The sequence below is a fragment of the Fistularia commersonii genome, chromosome 9 (genome assembly GCF_037954325.1).
Source record: "Fistularia commersonii isolate RoL2024-O1a breed Wild chromosome 9, RoL_Fcom_v1.0, whole genome shotgun sequence".
Taxonomy (NCBI): Eukaryota; Metazoa; Chordata; class Actinopteri; order Syngnathiformes; family Fistulariidae; genus Fistularia; species Fistularia commersonii.
Genome location: NC_141292.1, coordinates 650693 through 674645, shown reverse-complemented (window position 1 = coordinate 674645; position 23953 = coordinate 650693). Strand labels below are relative to the sequence as shown.

The following is a 23953-nucleotide window of genomic DNA, read 5'->3' as shown; positions in this document are numbered from 1 at the left end:
GCGGCCTGAAGGTGGCGCCGCAGAAGCTGGAGGAGCTCCTGGGGTTCCTCAGCCTTTGCAACCTGCTTCTTCATTTCTGCGTTTAGAAGAGAAGTGTCACTAGAGAACTGCGGCTTTCGAGTGTGTGTGTGTGTGTGTGTGTGTGATGATTTCTGAACATCTCCACATGGATTTTGGAGCATTTTCAGCTGAAGCTGCATTGGTTTCATGTGGTGTAGTGCAGGAAGTGGAGGCGCACGATGCACAGCAGACACCCAGCGCTGTGTGTGTGTGTGTGTGTGTGTGTGTGTGTGTGTGTGTGTGTGTGTTCATGGTATGACTTGGCAGTCCAGGAAGCCACAGTGATGATTGCATCACCAGAAGGAGAAAAAACGCTGCTCTCGGAGTTTAAGAGTCTCCAGGGTGTGTGTGTGTGTGTGTGTGTGTGTGTGTGTGTGTGTGGAGGCGACCTCCTGCATCAGAGCTCCTTTAGGAGGACCACTGAAGGACCACCGAAGGCCACGTCTCAGAGGACCTCGTCACCTGACCCGGCCAGGTTCCTCTTCTGGGACTCGGTTGTGGGCGTTACCACGGTGTTCGTGGTCTCCTCCACCGGGCTGAGAACTTCCAGAAGCTCCAGAAGTTGGGTTCTCCTGGTCCGAGCCAGGTGAAACACGTGTTCGAGTGCGGGGCTGAGGAGGCGGGGGTTTCAGAACCTCTCTGGAAAAAGCCTGTAAGCAGAAGAAGAAGCTGAGCGTTTCCTGTTTCCTGTGTCGGGCGTCGGTCTGCACGCCGCCGCCGTGGACGTCTCACATCTACACGGACCTTCAGGAGGCTCCGACCCACGACCACGACCGCATCTCAAGAAGGAAGGTAGGAGAGCTTCTGATGGTCCTACGTCCCCGCCGGTGCTGGAGATAGGTTCTCTGGGGGTTTAGACATGGAGGGATGGTTTGTGTGTCGACGTGGAGTCACAACGAAGATTCACCAAATCTGAACGTCTGAGAAGTTCACCAGCGGGAGGGGAGCAGCCGCCCGCTCAGGGTTCTGAAGAAGGACGTCAAACCTGCTGGTGACATGGATTTGAATCACACACACACACACACACACACCTCGGGGCGTGTTCTCCGTGCCCTGGTGCACCTCCAGATCTGCAGGTCTTCTAGGGCGCTTGGGTTCTGCAGATACCTGCAGGGCTTCCTGTTCTCAGATGAGCACCAGCCCTGGCAGAGGCAGCAGATCCTGTTTCTGCTGGAGGCTGACGCTGGCGGCAGGCAGAAGCACACGGTGGTCTGAGCCTCTTGTGTGGAGATGCCTCCTGGGAGGTCCATCCCTCCTCTGAGGCTCCTTTCCAGTTGTGTCCTGATGCTTCTTCTCTCCTGAAAAGCTTCTCCCCATTGGTGAAGGTCATCGAGTCTGGATGTGGGCGTCTTTTTTGTCATTTCAGATCTTGTAGGTCTTCCACCATCAAGATGAATCCATCTCTGCTGTGGACCGTCCTCCTTTTACTCCTCACGGAAGCCTCGTCTGCACCTCAGGGTTCTTCTCCGAGCCCAGAGGAAGATGCTGCAGCCGTCACAGTCCAAGATGGGGTCAGGGAACCCTCCACTGTGAGGAGCTCCACCAACAGCTCCATCAGCAGCTCCACCAGCTTCACCAGCAGGTCCATCAGCAGCTCCACCAGCAGCTCTGCTGTCAACAGCACCACCAGCAGCTCCAACAGCTCCATCAGCAGCTCCATCAGCTTCATCAGCAGCTCCACCAGCTTCACCAGCAGCTTCACCACCAGCTTCACCAGCAGCTTCACCACCAGCTCCACCGGCGATGCTCAGGATGACACCGAGCCTAGTAGAAGACCTCCTTCCTCCACTGACACCATGGTTACAAGCAGGCCCAGACCTTCTGGCAGCGTTTCAGAAGCAGCTCCGCCCACCGAGCAGCCACGGTCAGTCAACACCACGGCTTCTTCTGAGCCCAGGTCCACCTCCAGGAGCGGTGTCTCCTCAGATCCCATCACCTTCTCTGCTGACACCTCCACGCCACCGCTGAGACCCTCCACCGCCGTGGAACCCGGAGCTGATCTCCACAGCTCGGCCCCTGCCAGCACGAGTGAAGCTCCGTGGCCGACCTCCGCCGGGAGCCAGCGGAGCTCCACCTCCAACACCGAGCCTCCAGGCTCCTCCTCAGCAGACGTCAGGATCTCCACCGCCTTCTCCTCCACCAGCTCTGGAGGAGCCCTGATCTTCGCCGTCACCAGAACGCCTTCAAGCACTAAATCATCTACCATGGTGACCTCCAGCGGCCCGCCGCCCTGCTCCACCCGCAGCATGGCCAAGTTCTGCCTGCTCATCATCACCGCCCTGGCCGTGCTGGCCACCATCTTCATGGTCTCCACCGTGGTCCTCTGCGCCAAGCTCTCCGAGAGGAAGTACAAGCTGAAGAGGAGGCGGCGACAGGACACGGAGCTGATGTGCATCTCCACCCTGCTGCCGGAGAGAACCTGCAGCAAGCCGGCGCGCAGGAAGCCCGTCACCAACGGCGTCCTGGTGATCCCTGGAGATGGAGATGGACATGAAGATACCAACAGCAGCGACGACAACATCACCCTCAGCAGCTTCCTGCCGGACCACGACCGCCTCTAGGTGGACTCGTGGAGGACACCTTCTCGCACACTGGCTTCCAAGCCCCCTGCTGCTCACCTCCCCCTGCTTCTCGCTTCTCACACACACACACACACACACACACACACACACACACACTCCATCAAAAGACTCCATCAGAACCAAGGTGAAGCTCTGCAACATCTCACCATCTGCTCCACGGTGCTGTTTGGGGTCTGGTAACCCCACAGAGGCCTTCAGAAGGACCTTCACAGAGACCTTTTCACAGCAAAAGGGCCTTAGAAGGATCTGATGAAGGTTCTGCATGAAGGAGGCTCAGGTGGTGAGGACATGTTCTTCAGAGAAACCTGTGAACGGTTCTCCACTGGACACCACCAGGAAAGCACAGACCAGGACGTGGAGGACTCAAAGCTGAAGGAAGGTGTCCACGGCTGGAGGGTTGGAGAAGCACCACCTCGTGTCACACCTGAGATCTACTGAGAATTAAAAACCTTCTGTATCTTCTTCCATACGCCTTCTAAAGAGAGCAGATGGTCTTTCACTCAGGAGCCAGGAGGCCTCGTTTCATGGAGATGTTTCTGTTCCTCACTGGCGGTTTAAACACATGAACGTCATTAAAAGGAGCTCAGAGCTTTACAGATGTTTTGTCTGGTGCAGCAGTCCGAGCCTCCTCCTCTCAGCCAGAAGGTCCTTCCTGCGTGGAGGCTCCATCTTCTGGGGTTCCTCTCATCCAAACACATGCAGGAGGTTCTTTGGAGACCTACGTGGTCCAGATGTGTGGATGAGAGGGTGAATGGTTGGACGTCTCTCTATGAGGCCCTGTGATTGGTCCAGGGTGAACCAGTACCTCGTCCAATCACAGCTGAGGTAGGTGATGCAGATGATGGATGGATGAATGACTTCTAGGTTTCTCTGGAGGCTTCTGTGAGGTTTATGGACTCACAAAAGTAAAACTAAACTGAATAAAACATCTGGAGCAAAAAATGTTACTCAAATAGTGCTTTTGACAAAAAAATCCCCACTTCCAGTTTGAGAGGTGTGTGTGTGTGTGTGTGTGTGTGTGTGTGTGTGTGTGTCTCCCCCGTGGACGTCCACCAGTACCTCCATAAAGGTTCTTTCTTCTGCCCTGGATGGATTCCAGGTCCACTTCCCCTCCTTCCCAAAGCAAACACAGGCTTGAATGCTCATCATGGCCGTCCAGCCAGACCTTCTCCTCCTCCTCCACCTCCTCCACCTCCTCCACCTTCTCCTCCACCTTCTCCTCCACCTTCTCCTTCCTCTTCCTCCCGTCCTGACATCTGGCAGAGCCTGGACAGACGCTGGCCCTCCTGGTGATGACCATATAAAGCTAGACTTGTCTTGACTGATCACAAACATTGCAGACTTGCCAAATATGCATTCACACACACACACACACACACACACACACACACACACGTACGGAGTCAGTGTTTCTCCCTAAAGTGGTCACAAACACTGGCTGAAATGTGTGCTTGGAGGGGAATAACGCTGCATTGTTCCCCCTGCGCTCTGGTAGCAGTTCCAGGTTCTCCGTCCACAGAGGAACCATGAACCTCTTCCTGCAGGTCGCCGCTGGAGGTCCGTCAATCACAGGCCAGATGCTGGACTTTTGTTTTTTGTTTTTTCTGAGAAGACAAATCACATTCCTGCCCGTCGGCGTCTCGGAGGGCGGTCACACGGGAACCCTGCCCCCACCGCACGCCGCGCACTCCTACCTAACAAGAACAATCTGTGTGGAGGCCTGGACGGATCCGAGGGGGAGGAGGAACAGGGAGGACGGAGGAGGGATCTCCTCCGTATGGTTGACCACGTCTCCTCAGGTCCAGACAGAACCTCCAGACTGGAACCTGAAGCGGCGGCGGGGCTTCGAGCGAGCCTCCTTCCTCCCAGCTCCAGGCCGAGGCAGACGGACGGTGAGTGGAAACATCTCAGGACGTCAGCCGTGGTGGTGGCGTGTTGTTTTAGCTGCGCTCAGGAGCTCCGAGGAGCAGCAGGAGATGATGGGAGAACATCGGCGTGAACGCAGAGTCCAGGACGCACTCAGGAAGACTGAAAACGGCTTTACAAACTCACTTTCTGAACATCCCTTGAACTTTTTAGACATTTTTCCTGACTGGAGATACTTCTAGGCATGTGACTCCCGTGTGTGTGTGTGTGTTTGAATGATTCTGTAAAAAAATCCACCCCTTTTTCCAGATGAGAGTACAGTTTCATGTATTCTGGCTTGAACGCAGATGGCGGTGAAATGAGGATGCGGATCACTGTCTGCTCACAATCAGACCGTGTGTGTGTGTGTGTGTGTGTGTGTGTGAGTGTGTGTGTGTCGGTGTGTTTTGAGGTCCATGTTGACCCCACATCTGGCCTGGATCCCGGTATCTCTGAGGCACATCTGGCCAATATCGTGGTCACTCCTCCAGAAGCCAGGTCAGGAGGGGCTGGAGGAGGTCCAGACACCATCAGAGCGTGCAGCTCCTCCTGGTGCACACAAGTGAATGTGTCGGACACACACAAATTCACAGTACCGAACTAAAGCAGGAAGTGTGTACTGTGTGTGTGTGTGTGTGTGTGTTCAATACAATGTGCTGTTATTTCCAGGTTTGCTGGCAGGAGGCACCTCTCTGAAGAAGCCTCTGAATTTGCTGTGAGTTTCTGAAGAGCGTTGTTGTTGTTGTTGCCCGCAGACGTGCCTGGAGATGAGTCTGCAGAGGTGGGCCTGCGTGGCGGCTCTGGTCTGCGTCGGCGGCGCGTCGGCCACGCCGCTGATCTTCGACATGTTGCTGGAGGGAAGCGCGGGCGAGGAGGAACCCGGTAACTTCACGTCGGCCCGGCCGCCGTCCGAGCGGCGAACCACAGCCGCCGGCCCGACTCAGCGCAGGGAGGAGAGCGTGTACGGCCGCGTGGTGAGCTTCCTGGAGGAGAACATGCTCCTCGTCCTGGTCGCGTCCACTTTGCTCCTCGCCGTCGCCCTCGTCGTCTGCGGCGCCGTCTTCATGAGCCGCCGGCGGAAGGTCAACGCCTACTACCCCTGCTCCTTCCCGTCCAAGATGTACGTGGACGGCAGGGACAAAACCGGAGGCCTGAAGCCCTTCAACGAGGTGCCGGAGAAGGCGGCTCCCGAGCCGGACGGCGAGCCCGCCGACTCCCACCGGCAGCTCCAGGCGGACATCATGAGGGCCGCCAGGAGCCTGCGGACGCCAAACAAGACCGCCGGCGCTGCAGACGGAGGAGAGCCGGCCCGGACGGCCCCCGAGAACGCGGCAGAGGGACGCCGCACGCCAGAGCCCGACCGCGGGGAAGAGCCGTCGGAGGGGGAAGCCGGAGATGAGTCAGAGGAGCCGGCGGCCGGGAGGAGCCCCAGGCCCTCCTCCCTGCACATCCACAGCGACTCCGCTACGCTGCAGCTCATCGCCGGGGAGAAGACCGCCTTCTGACCTCCGGGAAAAGACTGACCCGAACCCGTGGAGATCTCCTCCACATTTACAGAGGGGCGTCGGCAAGGCGAGCAGGGGGGATCATCTCCACACCATCAGAGGAGGCTCCTCCTCCTCCACGCCGGAGCCGAGCGCCGGAAGGGCAGAGGTTCGGTCCTGCGCCATTTTTTTTTTCGTTTGTTTGCGGATCTCAGCTTTGCATCCAATACTGACTTTGAGTCTTCAGCGTCCGGGAGCGAACAGGCTTTATTTGGTCAGAAACCAAGATGGGTGTTTTTGGGGGCCATCGCGTTCCAGAAGTAGATACCTGATGAAACCACAAGCCGCTCAGTGGAAAACATTACCGTGTTGTGCGTCAGAACGCTCGGTTCCTCTCCGATCAGATTTCAAGAAAAAAAGAAAGCGCTTCAATCCGCTGAGATCAGAATATGTTTATTGCAGGAAAGAAAGGAAGCGTTTCTACACCAAAGATTAAATCACACGACACTAAAAACCAGTGGGCTCTTTCATTGCTTCAAGCCGCCGTGGCATCATTGCATATCAAAACGTCAGTGCTGACAGTGCAAACAGGAATGCTTTTAGAAGTCCCCGCCTCTTGACATCCTCCTCAAAACCTCCACGAGCATTAAAAAACCAAACACCGACTCAAATATAAGGCTCCACTTTGTAACGACCAGCTAACCACAGTGTACTTTGTGCGTTTGGGTGACAGGCTGAAGATACGGTGGAGGGCAGGGTGGGCGTCCTCCCGGTGACGGTGGGCCTTCCCTCGATCTGAGTTGATTTGCCAACAATTTTATACGGAATAATACGTGGGAGGAATTCAAAATCCCAAATGTGCGGTCTGAATGCTCTCTAATGACTGAAATTTCAAACGGCTGGGTGTGAAATGTGAGGTGGAATTATGTAGGGGAGGAAAAAAAAACAACACATTTATAACTCTTTGGCATTTCGAAGTCGCGTCAGACGCTTTTTTCTATCGTTTAACAGAGCAGACGATACGGGCCCACCTCACACTGTGAGAACCTCCAGGTTGTGGAGCTGGACTGGAGAGGGAAGGCTACAAACAGCGGTTACACAATAGGTGTGCCTCATCAATACTGTGAGGAAAGTGACGTTGAGCTACTTCTACTTCTCATCTCGTGCCGCGGGAAGGAAAGAGCGGCGTCCGCCGGGATGAAGAGAGGCGGCGCCGCTCAGTTGCTGGCACGGACCGTCTCCTGGTGGTCGTCCGCTTGCTTGAGGCGGTAGTCGGACAGGGCGGCCTTGATGGCGTCCTCCGCGAGCACTGCGGGTGAAAGGCCAGAGGTTACGTCGACGCCCCTCTCGGGTATTTCTCAAGAGACGGGGGGTTATTTGAAACGCTTACTGGAGCAGTGGAGTTTGACGGGCGGCAGGCTGAGCTCCTTGGCGATGTCGGTGTTCTTTATCATCAGAGCTTCGTCCACCTGAGAACCACACAGAGGCGTGAACGGGAGGACGGGGCGAGAAACGAAGGAGTGAATCCGGCGAGGCGAGCACTCACGGATCTGCCCTTCACCCACTCGGTGGCCAGAGAGCTGGAGGCGATGGCAGAGCCGCACCCGAAGGTCTTGAAGCGGGCGTCCACGATCTTGCCATCGTTGTCCACCTCAATCTAAAGGTACGGAGGAGAGCATCAGGTCTCGCTGTCAAAGGGACGTTTGCACCAGCAGTTCATTCAGTGTCACGGGTGCACGAGTGCATGTGCATACGCAGGAGGCTGGTTTCTCTTTCCTGGACGGATCTACACATTTCCTGTATGCAAAGCTCATCTGCAACATTTCAGTTTTCTCAAACGCAAACAATTTTGAGATAAAACAGGAAGCCTCAACCTCGGAGAACGAAAAGTAATCTGAGAAGGCTTCATTCACACAGAAACCTGAACCGTGTACTGCGAGTATTTCATCAGTACTGAGTTGTAGCCACTATTCGGCATGTTTGACTGAATCCGGCTGATAAAGTTTCTGAGTCCATACACGGCGACGGTCGTACCTGGAGCTTCATCACATCTCCGCAGGCCGGCGCTCCCACCAGCCCGGTGCCGACGTTCTTGGAGTGTTTGTCCAGCGAGCCCACATTCCTGGGGTTCTCATAGTGATCCACCACCTTCGGAGGGCACAGCGAGGACACCGGGTTAGGGAGCGGGAATAACTAGATGATCTCCGGCTGGGTAATTCTCCAGCGGGCTGACAACCCTGACACTCGACAGAATTTTAACTTGCGCCGATTATCAATATATTAAATCTGTAAGGAGCTGCGTCACAATTATACAACTGCGGGTTTTCAGCATTGCGTAATGGCCGTTGACATAAACAGATTAGATTAGGACAGGATTTCATTGTCCAGCAGGGCTCTTGCAGCATCCTGCCCCCCCCTGGGTTATGCTGAGTCACCGTGACCAGACAACACGGCCCGTTCGCAGCGCCGAGCTGCTCTCAAACTGGAAAACAAAATGAATCTTCCCCCGACTGGAGCGGTGCTATTTATCCATTTCGACGGTTCTGGCGACACCAGAAATATCTGCATTCTCTCACCAGTAACTAAACTCTACGGCTTTTGCCTCGTGGTGCAGAAAACAAATTCTCTACTGTGGTATTCCAGTCATTGAGTGGGGAAGGGAAGCGTTTTATTCTGAGCACATTTGGAGATGTCTTTGTGAGAGCTACATGGATAAAATCAGGGGGGAAATATTACGTTGTGGATGGACTATCCCTTTACTGAACAAATGTATGTGACTCTTGTCTAATATTACATTTATATATAAACACACACACATATATGTATCGTCATACAATTGTACAATTTGTATTATTGCCCTCCCAATTTTAGCCTTTCACTGTATTTACAGGGTATCTAAATGACATTCACTAGGTTTGCTTCAATGCAATTGAACCTTTTTCCCGTTAATCAATTAACCATCACATATATCATTTTGTAGTGAGAGTGTCAGATTAAGATTTTTAAGCCGCAAACGACCCCTGGATTTTACCAGACACTTTTTTTTTTTTTCCCAAAAAAGGAAGCTGAATTTTTTCCCTTAATTTTTCTATTACACTGACCTGATGACGAATTCACAAGGGGTTTCGAAATAAAGTTCACGTAATCTTTTATTTTATTGTATTTTGAAGTGACGCCGAGTCAAGGCCTGAATGTCATCTGAAGGTAAAGGATGTCTCCCTGGTGTCGGCCTGTTGCATCACACACGACTCAAAACGAAACTAGCAGCTTGAAGTGGCGGCATAACAAAAAGATGGCTAAACAATTAGACGTCTTTGCCGTGTCTCCCTGCACGATGGGACACGCGTTAAGTCCAAAGCTGATTAATTGGACGTGATTGCGGTATTAAGTCAGAGGAGCTGCTTTGCAGATTAGCTGCTCCGCAGGGGTAAACAGGGATAAATAACGTAGCTCGCCGGTAATTTTGTTATTTTTATTTTGTCGAGACAATTCGAGAAGCAACATTTTCACCTTATTAATATTGATACTGATATTGATATTATTCAACGTCTTTGCTTTGACATATATTGTAATTCTGTATTATTTTCGAGTGTTTTACCCCCCGCTTTTAAAAATGCTAATATTACTTCGAGGAGAGCTGTCACTTCCGGTTTGTTACACAGTAATAACAATAACAATAACAGTAAGGTGTAAACATGGCGGCCTAAAACGAAGGAAAATAATAAAACAAAACAGGTATCATTCGGACCCAAACTCAGCGACGGTACGACGGGGTTTACCTTCTTGTGATAGCAGCACTGGGTGATGAACTCCGGAGCGGAGAACCTGCGGGTGAGGAAAGCCAGCGGGCTGCGGCACTTGTTCGCCACCGTCCCCGCCATGTTGTCTGGAACGAGCTGGAGTGACGCAGGTGGAAATCGGAGAGGCGGATAGACCCGGCGCTGACGTCACTGAGAGGGGGCGGGGCTTCAACGGGCGATGCGCGCGCAACACCGGAAGTAAGGTCTTTTTTTTTTGTTAACCTTTATTTAATTGCCATAGCGGAAATTCTTTTGTTACAGCAGCGCAACAATGACAATATGAATAAATATGAGTATAAATATAAATAAAAGAGACAATGAAAGACAGCAAAAGACATCCAAAAAAAATAGACAGCAAAATGAACAACGACAAGGATAAGCATAGGAAACAGAATGAAAAAAAAACAACAGCAAGGATGAGAATAGAAACAGCGAGATCATAACGATGACAAAAATAATTTCAGTGATTTCATTCATTCACACACTCATTCATCCATACATTCACTTGTGGTTCAGCTGTAAGCACCTGTTGTCTGCTGCTAGTTCCCATTTTTTTGCACAAGAGCATTTATACTTTTTATTCTTTATATTTTCCAATACTTTGTATGCTACTGTTTTTAACTGATCATATGTATAATGTAACTGCCCTTACTGCACTGTCCACTTTCTGCTGTGTGAACTGAAATTTCCCCACGGGAGACGATTTAAGGCGTATTCTATTCTACCTGAAAAAAAATGGACACTGGCCTATTGTAGAGACGATGGTGTAAAATCAACTGATCATATTCAAAGTGTTTATTATCATATGTACTGTCTGGAAACGTGAATTTCCCTGTACAATGAAACTCCTTTTTATGCTGTGAAGCCAGGTAGATAGACAAAAAATAAAAACAATTATTAATAATAATTGAATACTATTGCAAAAGAATGTAAACAGTGCAGAGAAATGTGAACAGGAAGTGCAAAAAGTGTAAACAGTTGTGGTCACGGGATGTGCAAGTTGAGAAAATGCAAATTGACATCTTAAAAGTTGAGTGAAGCTCGAGTCAAAGAAAATTTGCGTCAATATGGGATACATTTACATAAAACAGAAACGGAAACATTAACGTAAAGCGAAATCATATCATTAAGATGACATAAGCGCGTTATTTGATGTTTAACAATGACTAAGTCAGACCATGAGTCTGACTCAGTGGTGTGCTGTCGTCTGACTAGATTATTCAACAGGATCTTAGAGAGTGAGAAGATGCCTGAAGAATGGAGACAAAGTGTGATGGGGCCTAATTTTAAGAATAAAGGGGATGTGCAGAATTGTGGCAACTACAGAGGGATAAAGTTGATGAGCCATACAATGAAGTTATGGGAAAGAGTAGTGGAAACTAGACTGAGAGCAGAAGTCAGCATTTGTGAACAGCAGTATGGCTTCATGCCTAGGAAGAGTACTACAGATGCAGTATTTGCGTTGAGAATGCTGATAGAAAAGTACAGAGAAGGCCAGAGGGAGCTGCATTGCGTTTTCGTAGACCTAGAAAAACCATATGACAGAGTGCCAAGAGAGGAGCTCTGGTATTGTATGAGGAAGTCTGGAGTGGCAGAGAAGTATGTTAGACTGGTGCAGGACATGTATGCCAGCTGTGAGACACTGGTACGGTGTGCTGTAGGGGTAACCGAGAAGTTCAAGGTGGAGGTGGGACTCCATCAGGGATCAGCTCTGAGCCCCTTCTTGTTCGCAATGGTGATGGATAGGCTGACAGATGAGGTTAGACAGGAATCCCCATGGACCATGATGTTTGCGGATGACATTGTGATCTGTAGTGAGAGCAGACAACGGGTAGAGGAAAATCTAGAGAGGTGGAGGTATGCTCTGGAAAGGAGAGGAATGAAAGTTAGTCGCAGCAAGACAGAATATATGTGTGTGAACGAGAGGAACTCGGGTGGAGCGGTGAGGCTACAGGGAGTGGAGATCAAGAAGCTGGAGGATTTCAGGTACGAAGGGTCAACAGTCCAGAGCAACGGAGAGTGCGTAAAAGAGGTGAAGAGACGGGTCCAAGCAGGTTGGAATGGGTGGAGAAAAGTGTCAGGGGTACCAAGAGGTGGAAGAACATCAGCCAGAATAAAAGGAAAGGTGTACAAGACAGTGGTGAGACCAGCGATGATGTTTGGACTAGAAACTGTTCCAATGACCAAAAGACAGCAGACAGAACTAGAGGTTGCAGAGATGAAGATGTTGAGGTTCTCTTTGGGAGTGACCAGGATGGATAGGATCAGGAATGAGTCTATCAGAGGAACAGCACATGTTAGATGTTTTGGAGAGAAGGTCAGAGAAGCCAGACTGAGATGGTTCGGTCATGTACAGAGAAGAGATAGTGAATATATTGGTAGACGGATGCTGGAAATGGAGCTGCCAGGCAAGAGGTCTCGAGGAAGACCAAAGAGAAGATTTATGGACGTCGTGAGAGAGGATATGAAGGTAGTTGGTGTGAGAGAGGAAGATACAGAGAATAGGGTTATATGGAGAAGGTTGCCTCGCTGTGGCGACACCTGACGGGAAAAGCCGAAAGAAGAAGAAGAAGAAGTTAAAAATACATACAATAGAACTCTTTTTCCCTGTAAATTTATAACTTGAAGCATGAACTTAAGGATGTGTTATCTGTGCATGAGAAAAACGCTTGTTAAAAGTGTTCCCAACCAATGAGAGTTGTTGGAAAGTGATCAATTCTTATATCGAGCTTTGATTTTTGCTCTATCAGGCTGTAACAGCTCATCCATGAGATGAAGAGCGCTTGTGAGTTTGTCAGATATCAAATTTCTCCAATTATTTGAAATCTCTCTGAGCAAGCGAGAGACTTTTCCTGATGACTTGTCTCTCCATTCGCTGTGACACATGAATGGCTTTTGTCACTTTGGGACAGCCCAGGAAACAAAAGAAGAAGAAGTTCAAATGCTTGACAGAAGTCTGTGAGAAGGCACTTTATACCCGTGACAGCCTCGTTCAACACGTAGCGCCATATCGTGAGTATTGATTCACTTTTCAAAGTCAGCTTTACTGTCTGTTTCTCCAGACAAGCGGAGGAATCCAGAAGACGCTCACTTTTATGTCGTACAATTTATTTGCGACAAAGTGGAACAATTGAATTGTTGGTTTCAGTTCTAATTGCGTCAATGGCTCTTCTCACCTCAGGAGAAGTGAACAGTATGAGCGTGGATTACATCGAATACGAGGATTACACGGCCCAAAATGAAACGGTATTCAACTTCACCGCAACGCAAATGGACATCTCCCAGAAATCAGAGACTTCTGTCACTCTTTTTCTTGTGGCCGTCAATATCACCATATGCGTTATGGGCCTCGGAGGAAATTCCCTGGTGATCTGGATCTGTGGCTGGAAGATGAATAGGACGGTCACCACAACCTGGTATATCAGCTTGGCCGTGTCCAATTTGTTATTCTGCGCCTTCCTCCCCCTGGAGGTCATCTACGTGATCACCTCAAACTGGCCTTTCGGGCAGCTGCTTTGCAAGTTCACGTCCTCCGTGCTTTTCATCAACATGTACAGCAGCGTGTTCCTGCTGGTTCTGATCACCGCCGATCGATGCGTGATGGTTTCATTCCCCGTGTGGGCGCGCAACCACCGCACGCTGAGAAAAGCCACCGGCATCGTTGTCCTCATGTGGGCCCTTTCGGCGTTCTTGTCGGTGCCCTCGTTGGTCTTCAGGCAGACCGTGGACCACGGCTCGGTCACCCTGTGCCGGACCGTTTACCTGGAGCCGCCCAGTCAGAAGGCAGTGGTGCTGACTCGCTTCATCTGCGGCTTCATCCTGCCCTTCCTCGCCATCCTGTTCTGCTCCTCGGTGCTTTGCGTCAAGCTGCGAGATTTGACCCTCAGGTCGACAAAGCCTTACAGAGTCATCGCGGCGCTGGGTTTCTCGTTTTTTGTCTGCTGGGTTCCGTACCACACCTTCGTTCTCCTGGAGTTGGACTGGACCAACCAGAGCCACCACCTCCTGCACACGGGGCTAAAAGTCGGCACGACCATCGCAGCGGCCAACAGCTTCATTTCGCCGGTTCTCTACATCTTCATCGGCGATGACTTTAAAGCGACCCTGAGGAAGTCTTTGCTGTCAAGGATCGAGGAGGCCATGTTGGACGATTTCCTGTAAAACAAAACAAAAACCCGTTAGTGACATCTAGAAGGACTTTTAGCGGCTAGTCGGGTTTCAAGACCTCGGTGGAGATGGAAACCCGCGTATTTGGTCAGGATCTACGGGCTGGGATGAAACATAAAACACCAAACTAGAAGCACTGACTTGGCAATATGATATAAGCAATAACTTATATTAATGACATTTTAGTATTAAAAGATGTTGAAAAAATAGTATCTGCTTTGATATACAGCTTGTATTCATCCAAGTCTCACCAAAACGTTTTAGCTCTACTTCCATCTGTGTGTCTGTGCACGGTTTGTTTCACCCTGCACGGCATTGATTTACTTAGCATTGTGTCAGTATATCAAGTCCGATCGATATTTTGTCATATTCCTATTGAGGGATCGATTCAGACAGAGTCACCGGTCAGGCTGTGGTCACGGTGCATTTTTTTTCCCTTTAAATGAATCTTCATTGTTCCTCTTCATCTTTGACTGATTTTCATGTAATTTGTAGATTTGCAAAATAAAGCGGTTTCCCCTTCAGATGACAGGGAGGAGTCTCATGTTATGAAATGCGAAAACAGTATCAATTCAGTTTCCCTTTTACTTTCTCGCCTTTTTGACGTGATCTTTTCCATCATGTGGAAATACACCACCCGATTTACTGGAAAATTATCAGCTGCATCGACAAATCATGCAACCCCGGTGGTAAAGTTCAGGAAGTTAAAATAAGAAGACCAAAGCACGCTTTAATATTCTGCTAATGCACGGAAATGTGAAGCTGCTTTGGGGAACATTTTGTTTACCTGCCAAGAGACCCCTGAAGTCCCAGGACTCCCCAAAACTTATGTGGAGATTAAGAAGGGACTTCCTACTTGTATACAATTATGTTTGAATCAAACTCTGCCAGATTTCTTGGATAAACAAACTTTGTTATTGTGCCTTAATTATTAAACTAGTCAAACAATACTCAGCTGTCACGATGGGCTGGTTGACACCTTGCAATAAATGAGGGAGTGTGTGAGTGTATGAGTGTGTGTGTGTGTGAGTGTGTGAATAGGTGAATGTAATCCAGTGATCAGGGCTTTCAAACCCCACGCTGACAAAAGCGCCTTATGAATGGTGACAATTCACTGAACTGCATTTCTTTTAACAATGACTCCACGGTTTCACTGATAAGTGCAGAAGTGCAGTGTTGAAATATGAAATATAACAAAAAAAAGTAATATGAGTCAACGTCAAGTTTATTGTCACTTCTGCCCCACATTCACAGAGCACTGACATAGCATTACTCGAAGAACCATGGTGCAAAAGTACAAAAAAATGATAAATAAGTGTTATGCTGAGGAACAAAAACCAACAAGTCATGCTGAGGTAAGAAAAATGAATTATTCCAACATTCGGACTCGATCCCAGTGGATATACTGTGACTTTAAGCAGGAAGAGGATCTGAAGGAAGAAATGAACCGATTTACTGACTACGACAGAACCACACCTGAAACGAATAGAGAGAAATTCCAGAAAGCCAAAGAAGAGTGTACGGAATGAGAAAAAAAGCCAACACTTAATGAGAAAAACATTTCAAACGGAAGATTAGAAGTCATGCGGTCTGTGCAGGATCCTGGCAAAGGAATGCACCGCGCAGCAGAAAAGAAAGACAAAGGACAAGAAACTGAAGAACGATGGGGGGGTGAAGATGAGACCACAAAAAAAGGAAGCTAGTCACGATAGAGGCAGCAACTTTTCACCCTCCTGCTCGGGGAATGAATCATCGGATTCCTCGTAACTTTAAACATCTTGGTGTGTATAATGTGCACGTGTGATATGTACATATAAGGTATGTGATAGAAATGAACTCACATAAAACCTGGACATTAGATTGTGTAATAGTCTGTATGTGACATCCGTTTGGGTGAATCTCCAAATCTCTCGTAATTTGACTTGTAAATCAGCTACCTAACTTTCCACCCTAAAATCTCAGTATATGCAGACACGGTTTATGCATGTAGAAGGAAACTTCTGATCACCAGTCGGGTATTGAAAATATGGCATCTGCAGAGGGAAACATGGTGGAGCCGTCCCAGGAGAGAGGAAACAGATGGAATCTGCATAGGAAGGCCGTGGTTGAGGACACATTTGAATTTTCTAATGCCAAGTGGGTACGTAGCTCTCGGGGGAGATGGTGGGAAGGAAGAAAGGGAGGAAGGAAGGAAGGGAGGGTTGTAACATTTGCATCTTGGTATTGTGGCAAAATCAGAATATCTTCAAGTTGTGGTCTGGTTTGAAAAAGGGAAGTTGTGGGAATTTTTTTACAGGTCTGTGTTTGGGAGTAAAAGAGTGCCAGACTGAGATGGTGGGGTCATGGACAGAGGAGGGAGAGTGAAGATATTGGTAGACGAATGCTGGAATTGGAGGTGTAGAGGAAGACCAAAGAGAAGATGGATGGACGCTGTGAGAGAGGATATGAAGGTCGTTGGTGTGAGTGAGGAGGAAGCAGGGAAAAGCCTTAGATGGAGAAGATGGATTGGCCCCTGAAGGGAAAAGACCAAAGGGAAAAATAATTTTCTCTGGGATGCGGGGGTCAGATGGCCAAGGCATCGTGTCACGTGGGCAGCGGTGAAAACAGAAGGGGCCAGAAGAGTTTATAGGAAAATCACTCTGTTTTTACTGAGGGACGGGAGAAAAAAAAGACAGGCTAAAAGTCCTTTTTTTAATCCTTGTTGTCATTCCTGTTTATTGTTGTTATTCTCTCATCTGTTCCTCTTGTTTTCATCCTTTTCATTGTCTCTTCCATTTTTATTTATATGCATATTTATTGATAATGATATTGTTGCGCTGCTGTGACAAAGGAATTTCCCTGATGGGGATCAATAAAGTCTTATCTTACCTTATCTTATCTTATCTTATCTTATCTTATCTTATCTTATCTTATCTTATCTTATCTTATCTTATCTAATGTGGAGAAATGATAGATGTGACAAAGCAGAAGGAAGACTCAGATGGCAGAGGTGTGGAGGTGAATGCATTGGTGGCAAAGAAGAGGTAAATTAGCTCTGACTAATGATGACTGAGAGTTCTGCTAATGCATTGGATCAGGAAAAAATAAGGGGATACAAAATAAAGCGGAGAAAAGCAGATATATACTGGAGAAGGTCTAGCATCCCATCAATGTCTTGGCACAAGTCATTCAAGAAATAAGAGAAATAATTTGTATATATATAAAAGATGTATATATGGATGATGATGTTGGAAACCTGCAGAACGGGATAAGCCAAATCAAAAGTGGAAAGACGTGAGGATTTAAAATCCCTGATGAAATAAACAAAGGCGATACTCTTTACAAGAAGGAGGATTAATGGAAAATCCTGTAAGCTGCAGTAAGAAGCAGAAGGAACATTTAGGCTGTCTGGAGTTTGTTTGATATAGGATGAGTGTGGGAAAGGAAACCAGAAAATGATACACCTTGAACTGTAATCACGGAACACACTGACATATCGATTATCAATTTCGCACTGGATCATATGTTTCTGCGTGTTACAAAGCATCAGAAACATCAAGGAAACATTAATACTACAAGGACACACAGGCAGTGTGTTTCCCCCGACTGAACTCATGAGAGGTGCCGTTGTTTTTACACAGACGTATTAAACGACTCACATGCATCTGCTGGTCGTCGTGCAAGATACCAAATACAGTTTTTAGGCTGTTGTTTCTCAGAAGACAAATCTTCTGCAAATGTTTCCAGGAGGGTCGCAGAAACCAGCTGTAATACCACCCCCAACCTGAAGGTGGCGGTAATGGGCGCAAGGCCGCCATGACCGCAGACTGAAAAGGAAGAAGAAGAAGAGCCGCGGCGCCCTTACGATTGACTGAACCCAACTGATACTTTCCAAACTTCACACCGAAAGTTGGGACTGCCAATGGGCTGAACACCCGGCGTACTCTGGGCGGTTCGGATTAGCACCCTTTCCTACGCGACTCCGTAATCTGCAAGTTATTCCGACGGTTAATCTGTCGCAGAGTCCTCTTCGTTTGGTCGGCCAGCGGTTGTGTTGCTTCCGGTCTGGAGCCAGCTAGCTAGCTAGCTAGCTAGCTTAGCAGCCGGTTGTTGTAGCGCTAGCCTCGTTTAGCGAACAGCCGCTCGCTTGGACTTTTTGTTTACTCCGTTTGTCGATTGTTGTTTTACTTCCCTCGATATTGTCTTTCCACGATTCCCTTCTCGGCCGTCCCCCCGCATGTTTACTCCGTGAAACCCTCAACTTCTCGCTGAAGGAGCCGAAGACATTTTTAAATGGCCACCGCCGGGCCCCCTCCAACCGCCGGCTCCGCTGCGGCCACGGAGAACGCAAATCCCGGATCCAGCGGCTCGACGGCGGCTGACGGCGCCAACCAGGACAGCACCTTCGAGTGTAACATCTGCCTGGACACCGCCAAGGACGCGGTGATCAGCCTGTGTGGACACCTTTTCTGGTAAGGACGAAAAAAAAACATGTTGTCAGTCTAGAGAGGCGACAAATTCAGCTGTAATAACCACAGTTTCATTCAGATTCTAGTAAACTTTGATTAATTTGGTTTAGTACATTTTAAAACCCTCCTCTGCAGTAATATTATGAAGTATTCTGACTTCAATGTACAGCTGACTGTACATTGGGGTACATCATTTAAACCAGGGGATGTGATTTTTATATTATAATTATTATCATATCTGTGACCATAATGACCAAAAGACAGCAGGCAGAACTAGAGGTTGCAGAGATGAAGATGCTGAGGTTCTCTTTGGGAGTGACCAGGATGGAGAGGATCAGGAATGAGTCTATCAGAGGAACGGCACATGTTAGATGTTTTGGAGAGAAGGTCAGAGAAGCCAGACTGAGATGGTTGGGTCATGGACAGAGGAGGGATGGAGAATATATTGGTAGACGGATGCTGGAATTGGAGCTGCCAGGCAAGAGATCTCGACGAAGACCAAAGAGAAGATTTATGGACGTAGTGAGAGAAGATATGAAGGTAGTTGGCGTGAGAGAGGAGGATGCAGAGAATAGGGTTAGATGGAGAAAGTTGACTCGCTGTGGAGACACCTGAAGGGAAAAGCCAAAAGAAGAAGAAGATTATTATCATATCTGTGAATGATTAGTCAGTCTTGTGGTCACTTTAGTGCATCTCTTATCATTAAGACCTGCTGCAGGGGTTGCACATTCACCGCACAAAAAAAATACTTCACTGACATGAACATTGAATGGCTCTTAAATATATTTGCACATTCAGAGATGCTTGTTTTTAATTGCTATTTTCCCCCCACATCAACACCTGAACCCTCATCACTATCTCCACCTCCTCAGTTGGCCCTGCTTGCATCAGGTGAGCCGGCGCCCTGCCAGTTACCAGTGGTCTTTTTTTGTCGATGATTAACTGACCCCTTTTCTCTGCCTCCGGCACAGTGGTTAGAAACCAGGCCCAGCAAGCAGGTGTGCCCTGTGTGTAAAGCTGGCATCAGCCGAGACAAAGTTATTCCTTTGTACGGGCGAGGAAGCACGGGTCAACAAGACCCCAGGTGGGAACCCGTTTGAAGCGTCAGTTAAAATGACCCGCGTACCGTTTGAAATGCTAATCAGTAAAATGGCTGTATTTAATAAAACGCTCTCTTTCAGAGAACGAACACCTCCTCGGCCACAGGGTCAGCGGCCTGAGCCGGAGAACCGCGGTGTAAGTAGCTCCATTCACAAATACACACTGTTTTACAGCACGGGCCTCGCGTTTCTCCGAGCGCATTCACATAAGAGCAGCTGCGGTTTCATGATGAAACGTGACACCAGATGATGTCGTGCTGTGGTGCAGCTGTGCACGTTGTCCACCGACGAGCAGATATTTCCCACAGGGTCTATTAGACGCTGAGCGGGAGCCTCCTCAGAGAACGGCCACAGGATGTCCGTGGTTGCGTCACATCGTACCTGCCTGATGTTTGACTGTGGCTCAGATCTAGTGAAGGCACGGCTTAAACCGATAAGTGTTTTGTATAAATGTTTGACATTTTACAGGGTTTTCAAGGGTTTGGCTTTGGAGATGGAGGTTTTCAGATGTCCTTTGGAATCGGTGCCTTTCCTTTTGGTATTTTTGCCACAGCCTTCAACATAAATGATGGCAGACCTCCTCCCGGTACGTCGTTTGCAAACTTAGCACCACTTCCTACTTTTCAGCTTGTGATCAGCATTAAATCTAATAAGCGCTTCCGTTAATACCTTTCCCAACAGCTGCCCCTGGGACCCCACAGCATATGGATGAACAGTTCCTGTCTCGACTCTTCCTGTTCGTCGCTTTGGTGATTATGTTTTGGCTGCTGATCGCGTAGATGGATCTAAAGACAGTGCTCCAATATTTCTCTTCAAACACTTAAAAACAAATGTTTTACGTTTTTTTTTTTTCATAGAAAAAGCAGAAGAATAATTCTCGGGACTAGAAACGCATGTACTTTTTCCCTCTTTTAAATACGGATTTACCACGGCGGCTCGCTCCACGCACGGCGGGGAGTCAGCTGTTCTCCCCATTACCTTGGCTGCTAGCTCCTTTAGCCTAACAGTCGTCAGGACTCATATTTCAGTCTCAGGTTTCTGGGAGGTGCAAATAAATATCTACCTTCAGTGGAGGAAAGTGAAAAAGCTCTTTGTTGGCCATTTTAGATTTGTCACTGTGACTCAGGTCACACATGATGGGTCACAGTAACATGATAAACAAACGTTTAAGGAGACGGAAAACTCAGTCTGTACCAAAAAGCTTGTGAGGTTGCTTTTGTAGAGGCCATCTGAGATCTAAATGAGCAGCTTTTGTCATCTGTAATGGAGGCGGGGGAATCTTTGAGGAGCAACAACCTTCACTCAGATTCCTATTTCCACCCATTCATGTCGTGGGCTCATGAATCAGCACGATGCACCTTCTTATAATTATGTCGGGTGAAATTCATCGAGCAGAAGCACTCGCTCTCAGCTCAGCCAGAGAAGCGGTGGTGTCCCACTCTCCACCGAGGAGATCGTTTTAGGTGCCGCTCCTGCCTGACGGGTCAAGCGTCGCGAAAGGCAACCACACCGTAACCATGCAAACCAGATTCTTCTAATCCACCGTCCCTGTGGGTTTGATTCTCCTCCTTTAGCTCGCAGCACGTTTGCTTAAGTGCAACACCTCCGCCTGCTGTCCGACCCATGGGTCTAAACCCGTGGGTTAGATTGTAATCAGCAGGCAATGCACATTGTTTTTTAGCGTTTTTAATCCCTTGTGTAATCTTTGAAATCAAAATGTCATTTTAGCTCCAAACTGCACATAAGCATTGTTTCCCTGCCGTCATCATGTCCACTGACTTTCTAATACGTTCCTAAATGCCTTTGGAGTCACAAACAAGATGTTAACTCTTGAGTCTGGACGGTGGGGAGACTCAGCACGAGTCCAGCGGTTCTGCTGTTAGAATCCTTCCTCCTCTTTGGATGTTTGACAGGCTGGACGCCCGTGTCTGCTTCTTTAACGGTATTCAGAGGTGTTTTGAACGCTTTGGGACGAAGGGCTGCCGTATGCTGATGTCAGAGTGCAACAGGCGGGAGCTGGAGGCCAAGAGCTGGAGGCCAGAGCCTTGGAGCTCAGCCTACGAGCTCCTCAACCAACCAACATTCAAACCCGTGCTGTGTTGAATAGGAAACATCACGTTGTCTCTTAGATTGGGGAGATATCAGTGGATGGAACAAAGTTTTCCAAACTGTAAATTGTTTTATTTCCTCGTTTTCCTGTATATCGCGCTAATTAATTTACAATATTGTAGAATAACATCAGGGTAACGATGAAGTTTGATTGGTTGAACACTTTTAATGTGAATTTACTGTTTGCAGTAAAGCTTCTTAAATCAGGATCAGTGTCTGTCGTCAATGTTGTTATAAGTATTGAATCCGTAAAGGCTCTGCTGTGATGGGACACTTGAAAGAGGTGTTCCTCAAACGCAACCACTTGTGCTTTTGTCAAAGAAAGATAGTTGATTATTTTGCAGGAGTTGTTAAAAAAAGGTCTTAGAAAGGTAGTCAGGTGTGGCCTCTAGATTCCGCTGTTTGTCGGGGAATTCCTGCCGTGTGATTTTGAACTCTGCTTGGCCGACGATCTGCTGGATCCTTATGTTAGTCTCGCATCTTTTCCACGGAGACAGTCGTTTGAGTTCGAGACGAAGCTCAGCAGGAACTCCTCGTCCTCGTCCCGCCTGTTGGGCTTCCGTCCTCCTGTCCTCCCTGACCAGCCACTTCACCTGAGACTCCGCTCTCTTGGGCGGCGGGGAACCAGCGCGGGGTTTTTCCAGACGGGGCCGACCCGCGACCCGCCGGCAGCTCCTGGGACAGAACGGGAGGGCGCCTGGCTCGGAAAGGACGCCCGGGATTTGAGATGCGCTCGCCCGGCCGGGGGAGTTCGGCCCTCTTCAGCGGCGAGGCGTTTTCTTTCCCAGCACTACCGGACTCGCCGCTTGGATTGGATTGTCTTCGTGCTTCGTCCACGTGCCTCCTCCGCCCGGGACCCGGTGAAGGGTGTGATGGAGTTGATGGTCTGTATTTCCTCCCGCTGAGCACCAGCTGCCCTGCCTCCTGCTGATGTTCTCCATGCGGACTTCTTCCCGGGACCTGTCCCGCATGTTCTTCCATTTTCTTTTGCTCTCCTCGGCTGCAGAAGGAAAGGAGAGATCGGAGGAAAAGTCTCGACGGTGGAACAGTCGACATCGGCTCTAGACTTTGCACAGGAGTTATCGCATTGTTCTGAATGTAGTCAGTTTTTAGGCTGCAGTTAAGTTTTCAATGAAAGAATACGGGAAAATTCAAATGGCTACTTTGAGGCATTGGCTTTTGAAGAATTCTCACTTGTTCTTAAAAAAGGGAAGTCAAACTTTTGATTTCATGCTTGACAGCTCGGCACTTGTTGCAGATCGGAAGCAAAGTGACTCAGTGGAACTGGGGGAAAGGATCATTTTTTTCAGAAAAGGGACTTGTAACAGGCCAGTATTGCCAAATAAACTTGTTTAAGATAAGTTCAAAAAAACAACGCTGCAATTTGTAGACAATTGAAGATAAAACGATCGTTTATTGATCCCCATCGGGGAGGTAAGCAGAGGGCAGGTATCGGACGAATTAACAAGAACAATAAATAGACATTAAAAAAGACAGAGACAAGAATGGTAAAGGAATAAAAACAGATAAACGGCTATGTGAGTGACGGTTGCAGGTCGTGGCCAGCAGGACAGGCGTCACTCGGGCCGGTCGGAGTCGTACATTCTGATGGCCGCGGCACAGAGGAGCCTCTGAAGTTAATGTTTCCAAAACCACTCTTTTGGCCTCTTCTTTTTAGTAGAAATGTCATTGGTTGATGCCGGCGTGCTGTTTCTCACCAGCTCGACGAGTGTTTTAAGTGGCCAAACACAACGGAAATGAAAGTAAAAGCTGAGAAACAGCAGGTTTCTCTTCAGCCTGCATTTGATTTTCAGTCATATCCCAGCAGCAACAGGCACAGGGACAAGCCAGCACTCTGGTAAGCACTGAAACACACACACGAACAACACGTGCACCTGATTATCACCCTGATACAGATGACTTCTGTGTTGATATGAATATGTGATCTCATCTCTCCACCTCACTGTCCATACTGTACATATTTACTGTTTGTATATATGTACACTGCACACTGTGTGTGTGTGTGATCTCTGTGCTCTAGATTGTTTGCATGTTATATACATGCACACCGGTCCCTGTTGCAAATAAACTATTTACACAAATGCATTTATCAATATTTTATTAATCTTTACACTTCTTTCTTTGAATACTGTAGTCATTTCTTGATCGCATTGCACTTTGTATTTGATATGACGGAACTGCAAACCTTGCTTGTGCAACAACAGCTAGCCAAAAGGCTAATTAAATGGACTGATGGATGGGTAAATGGATGACTTCATTAATTACATTGTCATAGGA

The 23953-nt window shown here is 48.4% G+C and overlaps 5 protein-coding genes and 1 pseudogene across 6 annotated transcripts; 4 read left to right on the top strand and 2 right to left on the bottom strand.

The window, feature by feature from the left end:
- The first annotated feature begins 30 nt into the window (after positions 1-30).
- On the top strand, positions 31-3235 carry LOC147230856 (uncharacterized). Its single transcript, XM_086151759.1, has 2 exons — positions 31-852; positions 1427-3235. Exon 2 carries the CDS (start codon positions 1452-1454, stop codon positions 2619-2621), a length of 1170 nt encoding a protein of 389 aa, XP_086007885.1. The 5' UTR covers positions 31-852; positions 1427-1451; the 3' UTR covers positions 2622-3235.
- Positions 3236-4017: 782 nt separating this feature from the next.
- Positions 4018-7189, top strand: tmem119b (transmembrane protein 119b). The gene is made up of 2 exons (XM_086151760.1): positions 4018-4534; positions 5303-7189. Exons 1-2 carry the CDS (start codon positions 4169-4171, stop codon positions 6050-6052), a joined length of 1116 nt encoding a protein of 371 aa, XP_086007886.1. The 5' UTR covers positions 4018-4168; the 3' UTR covers positions 6053-7189.
- LOC147230854 (uncharacterized) lies at positions 6469-9946 on the bottom strand. The gene is made up of 5 exons (XM_086151762.1): positions 9811-9946; positions 8066-8179; positions 7578-7688; positions 7422-7500; positions 6469-7340 (listed from the first exon to the last, which is right to left on the bottom strand). Exons 1-5 carry the CDS (start codon positions 9910-9912, stop codon positions 7249-7251), a joined length of 498 nt encoding a protein of 165 aa, XP_086007888.1. The 5' UTR covers positions 9913-9946; the 3' UTR covers positions 6469-7248.
- Positions 9947-12788: 2842 nt separating this feature from the next.
- On the top strand, positions 12789-14932 carry LOC147230853 (chemerin-like receptor 1). The gene is made up of 2 exons (XM_086151761.1): positions 12789-12843; positions 13013-14932. Exon 2 carries the CDS (start codon positions 13027-13029, stop codon positions 13990-13992), a length of 966 nt encoding a protein of 321 aa, XP_086007887.1. The 5' UTR covers positions 12789-12843; positions 13013-13026; the 3' UTR covers positions 13993-14932.
- A 2867-nt stretch (positions 14933-17799) lies between these two features.
- Positions 17800-21862, top strand: rnf185 (ring finger protein 185). The gene is made up of 6 exons (XM_086151733.1): positions 17800-18449; positions 19319-19337; positions 19418-19530; positions 19628-19682; positions 20015-20132; positions 20228-21862. Exons 1-6 carry the CDS (start codon positions 18271-18273, stop codon positions 20323-20325), a joined length of 582 nt encoding a protein of 193 aa, XP_086007859.1. The 5' UTR covers positions 17800-18270; the 3' UTR covers positions 20326-21862.
- On the bottom strand, positions 20587-23626 carry LOC147230851 (uncharacterized; annotated as a pseudogene). Its single transcript, XR_015106633.1, has 3 exons — positions 23620-23626; positions 22493-22655; positions 20587-22222 (listed from the first exon to the last, which is right to left on the bottom strand). The product of XR_015106633.1 is annotated as an uncharacterized LOC147230851 (transcript).
- Positions 23627-23953: the final 327 nt, after the last annotated feature.

What these genes read in the sequence shown, in the direction of transcription:
- LOC147230853 (XM_086151761.1), top strand. Translation starts at nt 13,027, where the DNA reads ATGAGCGTGGATTACATCGAATACGAGGATTACACGGCCCAAAATGAA.
- rnf185 (XM_086151733.1), top strand. Translation starts at nt 18,271, where the DNA reads ATGGCCACCGCCGGGCCCCCTCCAACCGCCGGCTCCGCTGCGGCCACG. An exon ending in CTGAGCCGGAGAACCGCGGT is followed by an intron (nt 19,683 to 20,014) that starts GTAAGTAGCTCC and finishes GACATTTTACAG; the next exon opens with GGTTTTCAAGGGTTTGGCTT. An exon ending in TGATGGCAGACCTCCTCCCG is followed by an intron (nt 20,133 to 20,227) that starts GTACGTCGTTTG and finishes CTTTCCCAACAG; the next exon opens with CTGCCCCTGGGACCCCACAG.
- LOC147230854 (XM_086151762.1), bottom strand. Translation starts at nt 9,912, where the DNA reads ATGGCGGGGACGGTGGCGAACAAGTGCCGCAGCCCGCTGGCTTTCCTC. An exon ending in GAGATGTGATGAAGCTCCAG is followed by an intron (nt 7,689 to 8,065) that starts GTACGACCGTCG and finishes CCGTACCTTTAG; the next exon opens with ATTGAGGTGGACAACGATGG. An exon ending in CGTCAAACTCCACTGCTCCA is followed by an intron (nt 7,341 to 7,421) that starts GTAAGCGTTTCA and finishes TTTCACCCGCAG; the next exon opens with TGCTCGCGGAGGACGCCATC.
- tmem119b (XM_086151760.1), top strand. Translation starts at nt 4,169, where the DNA reads ATGAACCTCTTCCTGCAGGTCGCCGCTGGAGGTCCGTCAATCACAGGC. An exon ending in CAGGCCGAGGCAGACGGACG is followed by an intron (nt 4,535 to 5,302) that starts GTGAGTGGAAAC and finishes TGTTGCCCGCAG; the next exon opens with ACGTGCCTGGAGATGAGTCT.
- LOC147230856 (XM_086151759.1), top strand. Translation starts at nt 1,452, where the DNA reads ATGAATCCATCTCTGCTGTGGACCGTCCTCCTTTTACTCCTCACGGAA.